Below are 20786 nucleotides of genomic sequence, written 5' to 3' on the forward strand. Positions count from 1 at the left end.
TCTTCTAGTAGATAAGGGAGCGTCGCTGTGGTTGCGGGTTGGCTCTCTCCTCTGAGCAAAGTAGCAAATATTTGTTCAGTGTTGGAGATCGATACTGCAGAAGGAGAACTGGGCCACAGCCTGCCGGGCCATTAGAAAGGAAGGAGAGCTTTAAAATTCAGCTGTATTTTTATCTGGGTGATAAGGGGGGGGGGGGGGGGGACAGAGGGGAAACTACACAGACATTTAGGTTAAAGATAGTAACAAGTTTGGGGGACATGCTGGGAGAGTAGGTATAGGTAAGTACAGCCCTCTCCTCGGTGGACTGCCTTGGTTCTGTCCTACAGTAAATGTAACCGTTACTGTGGCTCTGTTTGGTTGAAACTAGAGTAACACAATCTTTTGGATTCAGCAAAAGATGCCTGATCCAAAAATATGTTTGTTTTTACAGAAACAGAGAGTCTAGGGAGAGATATCAGTACTATGAGGTTTGGCTTGGTATTCGGGCAAGTGTAAGGAAAGTCATCAGTTTGGGGTTCCCATTGATATTCTGATAGACCAGGGTCAATGTTTTTCTAAGGTTACCATGTGCAATCTTCGACAGCAAAGTTCTCAGGAATTGCAAGGGGATGAAGGTTGGAACATTCCATATGTTGAGTTATTTTGGGGGATCCGTTTTTTTCTGCTACATTAACCATCAGCAACGACAAAGTTCCTTTCAAAAGCAATCTTAATCCATTTGCAGTCAAAGGCAGGCAGTGTATCACATTGTTTATGAAGACAGTTAAATGCAGACATGACCCAAGTCGATGGTGTTTGAATTGAGGTCTCATTTAGGCCCAGAGTACGGCATGTGACAAACAGACTCTGTAGCTCCTAATGGGACAAGCCAAACACCAGTGATTAATATTCCACTCTCGGACAAAGTGGAAATGCCATGCTGCCAGTACACACACCCTTTTCATTGGCTTGGGGTGGCTATGACACGACCCCGAAACAAAGCCACACTCTGTTGGCACGACAGCCAGAGGGCAGTCTCTCAACCAGAGGAAGCAGTGCCCCCTCAGTGCTCACTGTGGCAAAAAAAAAAGCACCAGTCCAATCTACAACGGGCACAACTCAGGCCACTGTGTGAATAAGAAATGGTATTGAACCCTAGCCTTGACACTGACCATCAATCTGTTCTGGCGCTGTTCCATCCTCACTGTGGGAGGTGGCTATCAGTTAGCGAGCGACGACTAGAGCTTCGCAGTAGCACAAATTGAAAAAGGCCCCTGTTCTGTAGCTACTGTAGCGCAGCAGGGAGAAATTGGCGGTAGTGAGGACTGTCAAATGTAATTTGTACCAGGGTACGAGGAGCAGTCTAAAAACAGCACCAGGGAAAATTTTAAAGGCGCAGCATATATCCCTTGAAAGGTATTCAAAACAAAATGACACCTACCATCTAGAGATAAAGGCTGGAAGCTATTTTAGAAGATTGAAAATGGTTATACCACCTTCAATTCTTTGTCCCTTGGCGCAGTAAAACACTGTCCATATGATTGGCATCTTTGATCGAGTAAAATGCTTTTAATCACAACCACATTTGACAGGGACACAGGGGAGAGGATCAAGAGCTTCAAGTTCTTCAGTGTCCACATCACTGAGGATTTAACCAGGTCTTCTCACGCCAGCATAGCCGTGAAGAAGGCTGAAACAACTTGGCACCGCCCCTCAGATCCTTAGGAACTTTTACAGCTGCACCATCGAGAGCATCCTGACTGGTTGTATCACCATCTGGTATGGCAACTGCACAGCCCTCGACTAGAATGTCCTACAGAGGGTGGTGGGGACGGCTCAGGGCATCACTGGGGGTGAGCTGCCAGCCATCCAGGACGTGGATGTGTCTGAGAAAGGCATTAAAAAAATTGCCAAAGACTTCAGCCACCCGAGACATGGACTGTTCTCCATGCTCCCATCTGGCAGGCAGTACCGGTGGATCAAGGCTCAGACCAACAGACTCTTAAAACGCTTCTATCCCCTGGCCATAAGACTGTTAAATGGCTAACAACTACTGCTCCCCCTCACACCTACGCTGCTGCTAAAATGATTATTGATTCCCATTCCCATTAGTATCCATCCATTTATCCTGCTACATTATTACTCCTGTTTATTAGTATATTACCATAAGTATTTATACATTCCTGCTACCAGTCAACTTTCAGCCCTGTCTACATGTATATCCAACTATCACGCCTACACTTACACTGTTGCACACACACAAACATCCACACACCACTTATGCTGCTGCCATACTGTTTACTGTTATTATATTTATCCTGCTACCAGTCACTTTCTCCTAATCCCTGCCTGCATGCCTTATTTCTTGTGTAAAAAAAATACAATACATTTATTTTTTATATTGAATAATACACTGTTCGGCAGGGCTTGCAAGGTAAGCATTTCACTGTACTTGTGCATGTGACAAATACAACTTTAAACTTGATAAAACTTGAAACAAATAATACTTTTGTCGATTATGATTCTCTAAACGGGGATTTAGTTTGCAGCTTCAACCTAATAAAATAAGGAGCAATACATATGATCCATGCGGTGTCTCCAGAGTGTGGTGTACCCTGTTGTACAGTAGATGCTGATGTAACCTAACCCACAGAACTGCTCTGACTTTGAAATCCTCAGCCGCTCTCTAATTAACGTTCACTGTCAGGACCGACCATAAAAATTGCATATCCTGCCCCTGGCAACGTCTGATACATTTTTATTTTTATTTTTTTAACTGACATGCTCAGTAAAATGACCACATCCCCTTTCTGTCTCCGCTCCGTATCGATGCTGTAATGTTCCAGATTTCGAAGGGGGAAAAAAGTCCAAAGCACTTTTGACCCGTCACCTCTACCTGTCACCTTTGGTCTGGAGGTTGCCTTTCAACTTCAGCTTCTATTTGAAGTGCAATGGCATAACACCTGGGTGGGTATTCTCCCACAACTGATTGTCCACAGCTAATTCAAGTCAGCACCGCTATTCTGAGAGATTGTCTGTTCTTTTCCCAAAGGCGAGTGATTGTCTGAAGGCTATTGATGAGTTTCAATGACTTAATACAAATAAATAAAATGAGTCAAAACATTTTTCTTATATACATGATTCAGACAAATCGAAATCGCCTTTGAGGGAACACGTTTCTCGCTTGTTTCTCATGATAATGTATTCATTTCCTCTGCTCTTGTTCCCTGTCATTATAAAGAGTCCCGATTCACAGACACCACAAGTGACTAGCTACTTGGCTGCTCAGTTAGCTATTCGGCCACAGTATTCCCCATTCTGCTACGTCGCTGGATTATCGGTCATAATCATCTGTTTATAATACATTATAAAGAGGACATTCGTAGCAACTGCCTCCAACTCCAAACCCGAAAGCTTTTGCTGTGGGAGCCCGGCTCTGCATTGTAAAGATGCTTTAACAGGAACGTGTTTATCTGATGCAGACTGCAGCTAATCTATTGACCAAATAGGGATTATAGTGCGCTAATTATATATGGCATATTAACAGTATAATGCATCGAATGGGAGTGATGTCATTTCTACAGGATGTAACTCAAAGGGGAAGCGGATTGTTTTCTGATCCACTGTGAAGATGTACTGTGATCATTGCAGGATACTTTTTATAGTTAAAGAGGTCACCTAGTGTTGTTTATTGTCCAGTTTTAAAGGAAGACGCCCTTATCTCTTTACCATCATGATACATCAATCCATTTTATCAACAGGAATTTAAACATATTTAATTCCCATTCATTATATCCATTTACACCTGTCAAAAAAACAACTTTATTATGTCATCCATTACTGTTAGTGTGCTTGGTCGCATAGTTAAAGCTCCTGAGGCAGTCAGTTAAGTGTTTCACAAGCAGTATCGCACTTCTCGCACCTGAAGCCATATTTCTTACCAAACATTTGTTTCCCACTGTGGGTGTTAGGGGAGGGGAGACAACCTCCCCTGGACTGCAGTGAAAATCCCAAACGTGCTCCCTCCTTACACACACTTGACCTTGTGAATCTGAAAGAACATTGGTCTCCCAACTTCATATGTCAATTTGTATTGACATATGAATGATATGGGAGGAAGGGAGGGAAATGCAGAGTAGCGGTGGGGCCGAGATCTATGGTACATTTGGAAAGTATTCAGACCCCTTCACCTTTTCCACATTTTACAGCCTTATTCTAACCTGGATTTAAAAAAAATCCCCCTCATCAATTTACACACAATACCTCATAACGACAAAGCAAAAGCCGTTTAAAGAAAAACAATTGGCAACAAACAAAACCTGAAAGATCACATTTACACAAGTATTCAGACCCTTTACTCAGCACTTTGTTGAAGCACCTTTGGCAGCGATTAGAGCTTTCGAGTCTTCTTGGGTATAACGCTACAAGCTTGGCACACCTGTATTTGGGGAGTTTTCCCCCATCCTCTCAAGCTCTGTCAGGTTGGATGGGGAGCATCGCTGCACAGCAATTTTCAGTTATCTCCAGAGATGTTCAACTGTTCAACTGAGATGTTCAACAGAGCCCAGTCAAGGCTCTGGCTGGGCCACTCAAGGACATTCAGAGACTTGTCCCGCAGTGTGCTTAGGGTCGTTGTCCTGTTGGAAGGTGAACCTCCCCAGTCCGAGGTCGTGAGCGCTCTGGAGCAGTTTTTCATCAAGGATGTCTCTGTACTTTGCTCTGTTCATCTTCCTCTCAATCCTGACTAGTCTCCCAGTACCTGCTGCTGAAAAACATCCCCACAGCAATATGCTGCTACCACCATGCTTCACGGGAGGGAGGGTGCCAGGTATCCTCCAGACGTGATGCTTGGCATTCAGGCCAAAGAGTTCAATCTTGGTTTCATCAGACCAGAGAATCTTGTTCCTCATGGTCAGAGTCCTTTACGTGCCTTTTGGAAAACTCCAAGCAGGCTGTCATGTGCCTTTTCCTGGTGATTGGCTTCCGTCTGACCACTCTTCCATAAAGATCTGATTCGTGGAAGGTTCTCCCATTTCCACAGAGGAACTCTGGAGCTCAGTCAGAGTGACCATTGGGTTCTTAGTCATGACCAAGGCCCTTCTCCCCCAATTGCTCAGTTTGGCCAGGCAGCCATCTCTAAGAAGAGTCTTGGTGGTTCCAAACTACAGATAGCCTAGCGGTTAAGGTTTTGGGCTAGTAACCGGAAGGTTGCTGGATCGAAACCCTGAGCTGACAAGGTAAAAGTCTAAATCAAATAAAAAAGGTCACTGTGTTCTTGGGGACCTTCAATGATGCAGATATTTTTGGTGCCCTTCCCCAGATCTGTGCCTCGACACAATTCTGTCTCGTAGCTCTACGGACAATTCCTTTGACCTCATGGCTGGGTTTTTGCTCTGACATGCACTGTCAACTGTGGGACCCTATACAGACAGGTGTGTGCCTTTCCAAATCAAGTCCAATCGATTGAATTTATCACAGGTGGACTCCAATCAAGTAGTACAAACAAGGTTGATCAATGGAAACAAGATGCACCTGAGCTAAATTTCAAGGCTCATAGCAAAGGCTCTGAATACTTACGTAAAAAAGGTATTTATGTTTTATATTTTTAATAAATCTGCAAACATTTCCCAAAAACCATTTTTGCTTCGTCATTATGGGGTATTGTGTGTGGATTGATAAGGAAAAACCTGTATTTAATACATTTTTAGAATAGGCCTTTATGGTAAAATAAAAGTCAACGTGTCTGAATAGTGCAGGTGTTGCAGGTGGAGGCGTTACCAGTTAGACCAGCCTTGGGCACAAATTCAGAGAAAATATTTTAGGCAATTACTACTGTAAGTAAAGAGGCTACATGCAGTCGGAAGTTTACATACACCATAGCCAAATACATTTAAACTCAGTTTTCACAATTCCTGACATTTAATCAGTAAATATTCCCTGTCTTAGGTAAGTTAGGATCGCCACTTTATTTTAAGAATGTGAAATGTCAGAATAATAGTAGAGAGAATTACTTATTTCAGCTTTTATTTCTTTCATCACATTCTCAGTGGGTCAGAAGTTTACATACACTCAATTAGTATTTGGTAGCATTGCCTTTAAATTGTTTGACTTGGATCAAACGTTTCAGGTAGCCTTCCACAAGCTTCCCACAATAAGTTGTGTGAATTTTGGCCCATTCCTCCTGACAGAGCTGGTGTAACTGAGTCAGGTTTGTTGGCCTCCTTGCTCACACGCTTTTTCAGTTCTGCCCACAAATTTTCTATAGGATGGCCAAACAGTTCTATTTTTGTTTCATCAGACCAGAGGACATTTCTCCAAAAAGCATGATCTTTGTCCCCAAGTGCAGTTGCAAACCATAGTCTGGCTTTTTTATGGCGGTTTTGGAGCAGTGGCTCCTTCCTTGCTGAGCGGCCTTTTAGGTTATGTCGATATAGGACTGGTTTTACTGTGGATATAGATACTTTTGAACCTGTCCTCCAACACCTTCACAAGGTCCTTTGCTGTTGTTCTGGGATTGATTTGCACTTTTCGCACCAAAGTATGTTCATCTCTGGGAGACAGAACGCGTCTCCTTCCTGAGGGGTATGACGGCTGCGTGGTCCCATGGTGCTTACTATTGTTTGCACAGATGAACGTGGTACCTTCAGGCCTTTTGAAATTGCTCCCAATGATGAACCAGACTTGTGGAGGTCTACAATTTGTTTTCTGAGGTCTTGGCTGATTTCTTTAGATTTTACAATGATGTCAAGCAAAGAGGCACAGAGTTTTAAGGTAGGCCTTGAAATGCATCCACAGGTACACCTCCAAATGACTCAAATGATGTCAATTAGCCTATCATAAGCTTCTAAAGCCATGACGTCATTTTCTGGAATTTTCCAAGCTGTTTAAAGGCACAGTCAACTTAGTGTATGTAAACTTCTGACCCACTGGAATTGTGATACAGTGAATTATAAGTGAAATAATCTGTCTGTAAACAATTGTTGGAAAAATGACTGTGTCATGCACAAAGTAGATGTCCTAACCAACTTGCCAAAACTATAGTTTGTTGACAAGACATTTGTGGAGTTGTTGAAAATCTAGTTTTAATGACTCCAACCTAAGTGTATGTAAACTTCCGACTTCAACTGTAGGTGTACAAAATTACATTGGTTTTGTCAACGCCAAAACGACTTTGACATCCATGGTTTGGGCTAATAAAGAGGGAGAGGTGTCCTATTACCGGCATACTCCGGGCCCACATGAGGCGGGTAGAAGCGGAAGTTAATGAAGAAGGGGATGGGCACGCCAAACTTGAACCACTCCACCACGTAGGGCTGGCCATTCAGCGGGTAGGCCACATCGCATCCCAGGATGACATTCTCTCCAGCGCGCACCGTCACAAACTGGGGCTCCTCTCGCACGCCGTGGGCACCTGGGAAACGGAGAGGGGGAGTGAATTGTGAGTATCTAGGAAACAGCTAGGGACGTTAATTAATTGTGGTGAAATAACCAACCAAAAGCAACCTAGAAGCAAGAGAGTCATCTTTCATTAGCATATCATCTACATTGTGTCTTAGAGTGCCAGCATCAACCTCTGTTTTTCACAGAGAAATGTAAGATTAGAAAGCCTTCTTGAAAAATGTTAATGAAGTACAATAAATCACAAAACAAAACATGATATACACAGTGGTACATCTTCTTCTTAAAAAAAAAAAAAGAGGACCCAACCTAAAAAACACTAAGGATTACGGAACCGTATTCAACCATGGCTTCTTTTCAGTTGGACTATCGTCCTTTTTAGTAGCCTCTTCCACTTCCACCACCCTGGTTTACTTTTCTCTCACATAGAGCAGCCTGTTTTTGATGACAAAGAATCATGAACTACAGGTGTCATTATTCAAATTGGCGACAACAAGTTCCATCCTGAGCCAAGACCAATAGTACGAGGAATGAAAGATAAAAGGTCATAACTCTGAGTGGAAAGCAAACAAAAACAGTGCACTTTGTCTTGACACTATATTCCCTAGCTGCCGTGACATGAGGCTTTACTACGAGTCAGTCAGTCTGTACGTTTATTTACTGCACTTTCCTTACATGTCCTAGACTTGGATGGAACACATCTCAACTGCCTTATTGACAATACATCATTCTGCAGACACAGACTAAGGACTTGATGTTGTTGGTTTTACTACGATGATGCTTTGTGTCCACATGTTGACCACAGGGCTATCCGTTCTACCAGAGCATTGATCCTCTACTAATTCACGCATGGCTTGGCTTTACAACCGGAAGAGAAGTGTGCTTTCATTTTACCAGTCAATACAGCTAATTAAATGGTGCTCTGCTCACCCCCGTGGCCCATAGGGATGCTTGGGATTATTGGGTTTGTCTTTATGAGGATGACCCACTGCCAGTGTACTGCTATAAGAATGTGCTACGTTCATGGTGCCCTCCAGCCGTTGTATGCTGGTTTTTATTTTGCCCTGATACTTGATCATTGATCAGTTATTGTAACTTAATGACCAATGTCTCACCAACTCTTAATTTCCGCTACTGGGAGGGAGGAAATGAACTGCCTGGCTAGAGTAGGTACGCCTATAGTCAGGGGCCTAGCAAGAACCTCTGTAAATAGGACAAATCAAAGACAAAGATTGTGGATAAATGAAGATGGTTCACTCAGTCAGGCCTTTAACCGTTGAAAAAAAATGTGGAGTGTCTCACTTCCTCTTCCATCTCTGTCAGGGAGCAGCAGAGACAGTGATGCTTGTAAACCTTCACACATCACATTCTGCACTACTGCATGCAAACAGTAGGGTGAAAGAATGCCAGCAACCAGGAAAACTAAGTGAAGGACACTTGTTGAGAAGAGAAATTCTTGGCAAATCAATCCTAACACCAGATATATTGTATATATACAGTGCCTTCAGAAAGTATTCATCCCACTTGACTTATTCCACATTGTTAGTCTTTAAGAGCTTTGCACACCTGGATTGTACAATATTTGCACATTATTATTTTTTTTAATTCTTAAAGCTCTGTCAAATTGGTTGTAGATCAATGCTAGATCACCATTTTCAAGTCAAGCCATAGATTTTCAAACAGATTTAAGTCAAAATTGTAACTCGGCCACTCAGGAATATGTACTCAAAAGATATACGTGACAATTACTTAACTCACGTTTACAGCAAGAGGCTCAATTTCATGGGTGTGAAGCAAAGGAAAACTGCACAAGCTTTTCAAGTGCATATTAAGCCCCTATTCAGACTCATGAAATGCTTCAACAGTCACCTTGGCTGGAGGTCAACATGAAATAATAGCTTAATTGGCTTAGTTACCTCACTTTGCACTCAACAGAGGATGGTTATCATATAATTACGTTGCATTTGTCTAATTCTACATTGAAAGCAAAACAGCTTCATTTTGGGCAGTAGAAGGATGTTCAAACCCCTGTAGTACAGTACAGAGAAATCAGGCACTTACATTGAACACTATTAACATGACAGTCATATTTACAGTTACCAAAACATTGCTGTAATGTTGGATGGTGGTTTGCTATATGGATCTGTGTGTGTGTATTCTTCATTGCTTGGCGGCGACAGAGGAAGATAATAATGGGGGCTGAGGGAAAGCACTGCTCCCAGCAGTGTGTCCCCACACATATACCCAGGGCCTAGAAAGAGACTCTCCCTGCCTCCTCTACCTAGCCCAGCGCTATGTGTTGATTGGCTGCTGGTGACATCACCAGAGAGCGAAAAACAGGTTCCTGGAAGGTATGACTTCACTGTTTATACTGATTAGAGAGAGGGAGAGAGGGAGGAAAACGAGAGGTAATCATCTCCTCAGTAAGCAAAATCTCCAGGATTTTACAAAGAATGACACAGTGGAATGATCAAATGCTTTAATCTCTGAGCTGCAGGAGAGGAGAGTACTGCATATCCTTCCAAAGATGTTCACAGACCGCATATAGAGGGGGCTCTAATGTTTGAGCATGGTGCAGTCTGTCTTCAAGAATATTCACCGATCGGAGAGAACAGATGAGACAGTCCTGCAATCATCCATTTAAAGCTGCAAAAGAATCATGCACATCATCAGTGACTTTAGCAGACAAATTCAAGGAATACTGGGGCATCATGTACCACTAAAATTACTAATCTAACTGACAAGCCACTCATTTTTGTTACTCCAACGTTCTATCACTCACGGCTGTAAGGTCGACATTTGGACAGCTGTCACTCAACGGTGTCTCTGTTTGAAGTCAATGAACCAACCCAAATGTTCTTTATCAGCATCTAACCATTTTTTGAGTACATTATGTCATTATATATCAATAACTTTTTATCCAGCACACCATTCACTTCTAAACAGAGCATGTGAGCGGAGTGTGCCCAATTTGACTGGAGCGTGGAGCGAGATTCCCAAAGGCTGGAGTGTCGGCCTTCTCGCCCACTCCAATTTCGCTCCAGTAGCGCTCACTTCACGAGCTCTGGGCACGCCCCTGCTGTAGGCTATACCTCAGTAAGCAGTAAGAATTCTAAAAATGAATTCAAAAGTCACTAACAAGTAATGTTTTGTTTAATGTGTATTTAATTCTAAGTCACAGCCTATGCGCAATTTATAAACATTAATGATTTAAATACAATGAAAATGTTTAAATGCTGAGCACTTTGTCCCTACCAGCTTATTGTGTCGCATTTGCAAATGCTTCACAATGTATTTCGTTTTAGTCTATAGCCTTGAAATAATATACTCTGACCTACTTAGAGTGTTTATATGCTGTTTAATATGAGATGTAGCCTATTTGAAATGATGTTTGCTTCTTACATTCACATTTTCATGTTTAATCAAATACTTTTCATTCAAATCCGTATGGTTTTGTTTCAATACTTAAAAACCAATTGGTAGGTCCAGCTAGTCACAAAAATAGATGGGTGTTGGTTAAATTGTGATTTTAATTAATGGAGAGAATATGCAGTGGGAGGGTTTTTCCCTGTGATTGCAGAACGGATGGCGCGCCGGAACACTCCATGAGCAATGAGCGGGATTTCCAACCACTCAACTCACATGCTCAGCATCTGAACTGTTACTGAACTGTGCCTGAAGTTTTAAGCACCCTCAATCACACTCCTCGAGAGATTAGAAGTATATATTAAATATGCAGCAAGTGTAACAGGGTCAGGATTGCCCTGTTACAAGGAGTAAGTCATTTTAAGTGTTGCTACAGCGTTGAATGTGCTCTCGGACTGATGTTTGTCTGGTTATTTTCAGGTTAACAAGCTGATTGAGCACACCCGTGCCCATCCCTTTAATCCTGACCCTGTTATGCAAGACTTTCCAAACTCACTGAGCGGTACCATAGTCGAATTCTAAAGTCCATTAGCTAGCTTTCACTGATCCTAAAGAATGATTCATTTCAGGAAGCAGAAATAAATCGTAGATTGCAGAGAAGTTGAGCTGAAATGTAAATTCTACAATCTACAGAAAATACTTTGGTTTGGATGTTTCAAAAATAAAGAAAATTAAGTATGTATTAACATAAACATTTTCTACTAATTTGATGATGGAGCACAGTCAAAATCTATTCATCTAGAATACCCCAAAGGGTAGTAAAACATTAAATATGGCTTCTTTATTACCGAACCCAAAACTGCCAGAGGAGTCGTGCCAGCCAATAAAGAGCTACTTTTTACAGACTGAGTACTTGAATATCAAATACAGCACGAAGCAGTTTTAGCTCAAAGGGGAAAATGTGCAAAACCACACACTGGATTCATTGTGCCTGACTGTCCGATTATCACTTGCAGGGTCAAGGAATCCAGCGGGAGGTGCCATGAAAGGGAATCAGATGTGAAACAGTCCGGTTGCGGTGTTGAACTTGTCCAGTTCATCAAATGGGAAGGACACCGGGCAATTTAATACGCAATTGCGTCGCTTTTAAAAAAATTTTTTTTTGCAATTGCTTCACCTTGGCAGCTCAGCTGTCTTTGTCAAATTGAAGGCTCTGCCTGGTCAATCCGTACAGCATTTACTAAGATGCAGCCTCCACAGATGTCAGGGATTTCATACTTCTTGCGCTTAGTTGAGCAGAGCTATTGTGAAAGAAGTTGTCAAGAAAGTGAGTTTGTTTATACAGGACCTACTGCCCCCACCTACCATGACAATCATGTCAATTCGGAGTTATATGGAGCCCTCCGCATTGTTACAACATTTGTGAGGTGCATGGCGATGCGGTACGGAGCTTGATTTGGCCTCTGCATGCCTCCGTAGGCAACGCAATTACGTCACACCCTCCATACGAAGCCTCAACACATTTTCGGATCAAGCATAAATTGGCTTTTACAAGATCACGATCAAAAACCCAAATATCATGGTGGCTTGAGAAACTAATGAAGCGTAGCGGGAAAGGCAGGGTTTGATCTACTTCGGCTCTCCAACGAGAATCACTCACTCATTTTCAATTCAAAGGAGACCCTGCCGGGATGCACAGAGAGCATCTAATCCCTCCACCATTACTGCTGCAGTGTAGTCATACCCATATTATCATGCTATGCATTTGTCTATCCAAGTCTACATAGCTAAAGAAAATGGTAATGTGCTGCTTGTAACATCACAGTGAGTTATGATACCTGTGAGATACATTCACAGGGCCAAGTGAGAGATTGTTATTTGAGTTACGTTTTGATAGTACCTTAGAGGAAACCTTGAGTTGAGTCTGTTTTATGTACACGGCTTGCTAGCTGTCGGTCTCTCTGCAGAGCTTCACCCCTGCTACACTGGCTCTGCCCCGTTGCCAACTACCCCAGAATGAATAGCCCTAGTTCATAGAGTTGAAGTCGGAAGATTACATACACTTAGGTTGGAGTCATTAAAACTTGTTTTTCAACCACCGGTAGGATAGAACAGCGGCATCTGGTAAGACAAGGGGCGGCGGACTATGTATTACTGTACACAACAGTCGGTGCACGATATCTAAGGAAGTCTCGAGCTATTGCTCGCCTGAGGTAGAGTTTCTCATGATGAGCTACAAAGAATATAGATGAAATGTCTCTCGGTAGGTAATGTGGTCTGCAGCTTTTTACATAGCACCACAGTATTCACCCAGAGGTGGCACTCCTAGTGGCCGGGGACTTTAATGCAAGGAAACTTAAATCAGTTTTAACAAATTTCTATCATCATGTTAAATGTGCAACCAGAGGGAAAAGAACTCTGGACCACCTATACTCCACACACAGAGATCTCCTGACCCCTCCTGTCTCAGCCTACAGTATTTATGCTGCAGTAGTTTATGTGTCGGGGGGCTAGGGTCAGTTTGTTATATCTGGAGTACTTCTCCTGTCCTATTCGGTGTCCTGTGTGAATCTAAGTGTGCGTTCTCTAATTCTCTCCTTCTCTCTTTCTTTCTCTCTCTCGGAGGACCTGAGCCCTAGGACCATGCCCCAGGACTACCTGACATGATGACTCCTTGCTGTCCCCAGTCCACCTGGCCGTGCTGCTGCTCCAGTTTCAACTGTTCTGCCTTCTTATTATTCGAACATGCTGGTCATTTATGAACATTTGAACATCTTGGCCATGTTCTGTTATAATCTCCACCCGGCACAGCCAGAAGAGGACTGGCCACTCCACATAGCCTGGTTCCTCTCTAGGTTTCTTCCTAGGTTTTGGCCTTTCTAGGGAGTTTTTCCTAGCCACCGTGCTTCTACACCTGCATTGCTTGCTGTTTGGGGTTTTAGGCTGGGTTTCTGTACAGCACTTTGAGATATCAGCTGATGTACGAAGGGCTATATAAATAACTGTGATTTGATTTTGATTTTGATTTAGATGCATACAAAGCTCTCCCTCACCCTCCATTTGGCAAATCTGACCATAATTCCATCCTCCTCATTCCTGCTTACAAGCTCAAATTTAAGCAGGAAGCACCAGTGACTAGATCAATAAAAAAAGTGGTCAGATGAAGCAGATGCTAAACTACAGGACTGTTTAGCTAGCACAGACTGGAATATGTTCCGGGAATCCTTGAATGGCATTGAGGAGTACACCACATCTGTCATTGGCTTCATCAATAAGTGCATCGATGACGTCGTCCCCACAGCGACCGTACGTACATACCCCAACCAGAAGCCATGGATTACAGGCAGCATCCGCACTGAGCTGAAGGCTAGAGCTGCCGCTTTCAAGGAGCGGGACTCTAACCCGGAAGCTTGTAAGAATATCCCGCTATGCCCTCAGACGAACCATCAAACAGGCAAAGTGTCAATACAGGACTAAGATCGAGTCGTACTACACCGGCTCTTACGTTCGTCGGAAGTGCCAGGGCAACCATTACAGACTACATAGGGAAGCACAGCCGAGAGCTGCCCAGTGACACAAGCCTACCAGATGAGCTAAACTACTTATATGCTCACGTCGAGGCAAGTAACACTAAAACATGCATGAGAGCACCAGCTGTACCCGGAAGACTGTGTGATCACGCTCTCCGCACCCCATGTGAGTAAAACATTTAGACAGGTCAACATTCACAAGGCCGCAGGGCCAGGCGGATTACCAGGACGTGTACTGCAAGTATGTGCTGACCAACTAGCAAGTGTCTTCACTGACATTTTCAACCTCTCCCTGTCCGAGTCGGAAATACCAATATGTTTTAAGCAGACCACCATAGTGCTTGTGCCCAAGAACACTAAGGTAATCAGCCTAAATGACTACCGACCCGTAGCACTCACATCTATACTCATGAAGTGCTTTGAAAGGCTGGTCATGGCTCACATCAACACCATCATCCCAGAAATCCTAGACCCTCTCCAATTTGCATACCATCCCAACAGATGATGCAGTCTCTAGTGCACTCCACTCGGCCCTTTCCCACCTGGACAAAAGGAACACCTATGTGAGAATGCTATTCATTGACTACAGCTCAGCGTTTAACACCATTGTGCCCTCAAAGCTCATCAATAACCTAAGGACCCAGGGACTAAACACCTCCCTCTGCAACTGGATCCTGGACTTCCTGACGGGCCGCCCCCAGGTGGTAAGGTTAGGTAACAACACATCCGCCACGCTGATCCTCAACACTGGGGCCCCTCAGGGGTGCGTGTTCAGCCCCTCCTGTACTCCCAGTTCACTCATGACTGCACGGCCAGGCACGACTCCAACACCATCATTCAATTTTCAGATGACACAACAGTGGTAGGCCTGATCACCAACAACAACGAGACAGCCTATAGGGAGTAGGTCAGAGACCTGGCCGTGTGGTGCAAGGACAACAACCTCTCCCTCAAAGTGATCAAGACAAAGAAGATGAAAAAGAAGACAGAGCACGCCACCATTCTCATCAACGGGGCTGAAGTGGAGCAGGTTGAGAGTTTCAAGTTCCTTGGTGTCCACATAACTAACAAGATCCAAGCACCCCATGACAGTTGTGAAGAGGGCATGACAAAACCTATTCCCCCTCAGGAAACTAAAAAGATTTGGCATGGGTCCTCAGATCCTCAAAAGGTTCTACAGCTGCACCATTGAGAGCATCACTGCCTGGGATGGCAACTGCTCAGCCTCCGACCGCAAGGCACTACAGAGGGTAGTGCGTACAGCCCAGTACATCACTGGGACCAAGCTTCCTGCCAATCCAGGACCTCTATACCAGGCGGTGTCAGGAAGATTCCAGCCACCCTAGTCATAGACTGTTCTTTGACTAGGGTGGTATTGATGCTCATTATCTCTGCCCTAACAACTTCTTTAATAAAAAATTGACACTCTTTTTCAGTGCTCCTTTGCTCTTCGAATGTGGACAGATCGCATCTCACATAAGCGCCTATAAATAACCATAGTAATAACCGCAGAGTAGCATGTTAGCGTTGATGGACCTCAAATTACGAAGGAGAGGAGGAAGCAGTGCACAACTCAGCCACTCAGCGTCGATTAGCATTTTAGCGCCCAATGAGCGGCTGCTCATTTGTGCGGCTTGATTGCTTCACCTTAACCAGTTCACGGCTTCTGCAGGGGCATCCTTTATGATGGATATTGCTTCTGACAGCTCTGTTAATGCTATCTCCTTGGCCCTCTTCCCTCCACTTCGCCCCTGCCATCTCATTCCACTATAATGCTTTTATATGGTGTGCTTGACTTTGCAGTTGCCCTGTTGATTCATGGTGGCCTACAATTCTCAGAGGACCTTGGTCACTGTTGATACGGAGTAAAACAAGCTATGTTATTGGACTAAGGTCAGACAAAGGGGTTGTTAATAGTTCAGGAAAGGGTGCTTATGCTGGTTTCTAAGCTTTACTGACCATCTGAAACAGTAAAGCCAGCAGGTCAGAAAACACTGCAACAAAGGAGAATTGAATTGAAATAAACAGTATGTTGAAAAAGTTTTACAGTAAAATAGTCATCTTACTCCCCACTCGAATTTGTATTACAGTGCTATTTATCACAATCAGGCTTTGGAAATTGCAGGCAGTGAACAGTATACCATAAACTGCAGATTAATGTTAATTCAGGCTTGGGACAGTTGAGACGGCATGCACAATACCAAAGCATCGTTGAAAACATGTTTTTATAAATGTTAGCAAATTGATTGTAAATGAAAAGGAAACCGCACACTGCTCTTGATACTATCACTGATCTTTAATAAGCTTACATATCGGCCTCACGGCCCTCATCAGAGCTTTTGTGAGTTTTTTTTAAATTAGCACCCTTATGTAGACCTGGCCCCACCCACATCCATTCCTCACATCAAAAGGGGTTGGAGGCGAAGAAAAAAACAAATAAGTGCTACCAAATATAACAATATGCATTTCATAAATATTCAAATAAAGTGTGTAAATAAGACGTATTAAACACGTCTGTATAACTACAATGAGGACATAACTTGCTCGGTAGGTCTTTCATAAATCATTGGGTACATTGTACGAAAAACATCAGAGTAATCTGAAATAGGGCATAATTCATGTTTAAATTCATAACATACATAGGCATTTCATCATTAAGACCTTTAGGAAATAATGTCTGGAGGGTGAAAATCCCAAAACATTCTCTTTCACTCAGAGTATTGTTAATATCACCTCCCCTGTCTGATATCTTAACTTTCTCTATGCCGCAAAATCTAAAAGGTAGAAATGTCATGCTTTAGGTCATTAAAATGTACAGTGACTGGATAATCCCTATCATTTCTCCTGATTTAACTTATGTTCACTGATTCTCTGTTTGAGAGAACAAGAGGTTTTACCTACAAAGCACATGGACATTTAATATTGTAAATAACATTGGCGGTGGAGCGTCTTATTTACATACTTTATTCTAATATTTATTAAATGCATATTGTTATATTTGGTTGCACTTTTTTGTTTTTCCTTAGCCTCCAACCCCTTTCGATGCATATGTGGGTAGGGCTAGGTCTACATTCGGGTTCAAATTTTTTTTTACTCACAAAAGCTCTGTCGAAGGCCATGAGGCCGATACGTAAGCTTATTAAAGATCAGTGATACTATCAAGAGCAGTGTGCGGTTTCCTTTTTCCCTCAGGTTATTGTCCTGATGAAAGGGGAATTAATCCCCCAGTGTCTGGTAGAAAACAGACTGAACCAGGTTTTCCTCTAGCATTTTGCCTGTGCTTAGCCCCATTATGTTTCTTTATCCTAAAAAACTCCCCAGTCCTTAATGATTACAAGCATACCCATAACATAATGCAGCCACTGCTATGCTTGAAAATATGAAAATGATCATGAGTAATGTGTTGTATTGGATTTGTCCCAAACATAATACTTTGCATTGAGGACAAAAAGTGAATTGCTTTGCCACATTTTTTTTTTGCAATATTATACTGAACAAAAATATAAACACAACATGGAACAATTTCAAATATTTTACTGAGTTACAGTTCATATAAGGAAATGTAACGGTTTTCTTCTGGTGAAAGAGAGGCGGACCAAAATGCAGCGTGATGGTTATTCATGTTTTTAATAAAGACGACTATAAATGAACAGCCTAAACAAAACAAGAAAAGTGAAAACCTAAACAGTCCTATCTGGTGCAAACACAGAGACAGGAACAATCACCCACAAAACCCAACACCAAACAGGCTACCTAAATATGGTTCCCAATCAGAGACAATGACTAACACCTGCCTCTGATTGAGAACCATATCAGGCCAAACATAGAAATAGACAAACCAGACACACAACATAGAATGCCCACCCAGCTCACGTCCTGACCAACACTAAAACAAGGAAAACACATACGGACGATGGTCAGAACGTGACAGGAAATCAGTACATTTAAATGAATTCACGAGGCCTTAATCTATGGATTTCACATGACTGTGAATACAGATATGCATCTGTTGGTCACAGGTACCTTAAAAAAAAGGTAAGGGCGTGGATCAGAAAACCAGTCAGTATCTTGTGTGACCACCATTTGCCTCATGCAGCATGACATATCTCCTTCACAGAAAGTTGACCAGGCTATTGATTGTGGCCTGTGGAATGTTATCCCACTCCTCATCAATGGCTGTGCAAAGTTGCTGGATATTGGAAGAAACTGGAAAACCCTGTCATACAAGCCAATCCAGAGCATCCCAAACATGCGCAATCAGTGACATGTCTGGTGAGTACGCAGGTCATGGAAGAACTGGGACATTTACAGCTTCCAGGAATTGTGTACAGATCCTTGCAACATTGGCCCATGCATTATGCTGAAACATGAGGTGATGGCGGCGGATGAATGGCACGACAATGGTCCTCAGGATATCTCGGTGCATTAAAATTGCCATAGATAATATTGTGTTCATTGTCCGTAGCTTATGACTGCCCTTACCATAACCCCACCGCCACCATGGGGCACTCTGCTCACAACATTGACATCAGCAAACCACTCGCCCACACGATGCCATACACGTGGTCTGCGGTTGTGAGGCCGGTTGGACGTACTGCCAAATTCTCTAAAACGACGTGAGAGGCAACTTATCATAGGGAAATTAACATTAAATTGTCTGACAACAGCTCTGGTGGACATTCCTGCAGCCAGCATGCCAATTGCACGCTCCCTCAAAACATCTGTGGCATTGTGCGACAAAACTGCACATTTTAGAGTGGCCTTTTATATTCCCCAGCACGAGGTGCACCTGTGTAATGATCATGAGGTTAAACAGCTTCTTGGTATGCCAAATCTGTCAGGTGGATGGATTGTCTTGGCAAAGGAGAAATGCTCACTAACAGAGATATAACAAAAATGTGTGCACAAGATTTGAGAGAAATAAGCTTTTTGTGTGTATGGAACATTTCTGGGATATTTTATTTCAGCTCATGAAACATGGGACCAAAACATGTTGTGTTTATATTTTTGTTCATGCTTCCTTCTTTTCACTCTGTCAATTAGGTTAGTAGCCTAGTGGTTAGAGCATTGGGCCAGTAACTGAAAGGTTGCTGGATCAAATCCCTGAGCTGACAAGGTAAAAATATGTTATTCCGAGCAAGGCAGTTAACCCACTGTTCCCCGGGAGCTGAGGAAGTGGATGTTGATTATGGCAGCCCCCTGCACCTCTCTGATTCAGAGGGGTTGGGTTAAATGCAGAAGACATATTTCAGTTGAATGCATTCAGTTGTACAACTGACTAGGTTTCCCCCTTAACTACAATGTTGTTGATCCATCCTCAGTTATCGCCTATCTCAGCCATTAAACTCTGTAACTGTTTTAAAGTCACCACTGGCCTCACGGTGAAATCCCTAAGCGCTTTCCATCCTCTCCGGCAACTGAGTTAGGAAGGACGCTTGTATCAATGTAGTGACTGGGTTTATTGATACACCATCCAAAGTGTATTTAATAACTTCATCATGCTCAAAGCGATATCCAATGTCTGCTTTTTTGGTTTGTTTTTACCAAACTACCAATAGGTGTTCTTCTTTGCAGGGGATTGGAAAACCTCCCGGGTCATTGTGGTTGAATCTGAGGGACCTTGCAGATAATTGTATGTGTTGTATGTGTGGGGTAGAGCGATGAGGTAGGCTTAGACCTATATAAAAAAAATGTAACACTATTATTATTGCTATTATCAGTCTAACCTATGTAACTTGTTAAGCAAATGTTTACTCCTGAACCTTTTTAGGCTTGCCATAACAAAGAGGAGATTGACATCTCAGCATTTCATTTTTAAATTCATTTGTAAAATATTTGAAAAACATATTTCCATTTATAGGGTAGTGACCAAAAAATCTTAATGTAATCCATTTTAAATTGAGGCTGTAACACAACAAAATGTGGAAAAAATATAATGGTGTAAATACTTTGTGGGCACTGTATCGAAAATACACTTGTCAGGAGTCAACTGTAGTCATGAGGCAACAGGGAACTTGCATGCAGAGATTTTGGAGAAAGTAGTATTTGAACTGGTTGCCAGCTTCCATTTAAGATCCCACCATGGAATGTCTTTGAAGAGGTCAAAGAAACTGGGTCTGATTTTGAGCCTCTTACCCCCTGGTGTCTGGCCAGAATTAAGGGCAGATGGCAGAGGGTGGATCAGCAGGCCTCTACTCCACTAAGGTTGGATACTCACAGGACAGTGGCTAAGTCCCGATTCTCCACCATTCTCCCGAAGTGTGCACTCAAACTTTCTTGCATGGCTTTTTACAAAAATGCTTGCACAATTCCTGTGCATTATATCCATGATGAGTGTGCAAGTGGACACTTCTGAAAAATGTTGGAGAACCAGCACAGTCAGTGCAACTCCATGGCCAAACAGAAACGATATATGCATATATCTTCAAAGACAACACAGCAGAGGGTTTAGGGTGAGTACAGCATATCCAGATGGTTTGTTGGTATTTGAGGTTTAATGAAAAACGTAATCCA

The 20786-nt window shown here is 42.8% G+C and overlaps 1 protein-coding gene across 2 annotated transcripts in view; it reads right to left on the reverse strand.

Annotated features, from left to right (window-relative positions):
- Positions 1-20786, reverse strand: part of igsf9bb (immunoglobulin superfamily, member 9Bb) — a 185656-nt gene that overhangs the window by 125602 nt on the left and 39268 nt on the right. For both annotated transcript variants that reach the window (XM_031826768.1, XM_020484302.2), the window contains exon 2: positions 7199-7390. In XM_031826768.1, coding sequence (XP_031682628.1) covers positions 7199-7390 — 192 coding nt within the window. The remainder of the gene's footprint in view (positions 1-7198; positions 7391-20786) is intronic.

This window comes from Oncorhynchus kisutch, linkage group LG6 (assembly GCF_002021735.2).
Source record: "Oncorhynchus kisutch isolate 150728-3 linkage group LG6, Okis_V2, whole genome shotgun sequence".
NCBI lineage: Eukaryota > Metazoa > Chordata > Actinopteri > Salmoniformes > Salmonidae > Oncorhynchus > Oncorhynchus kisutch.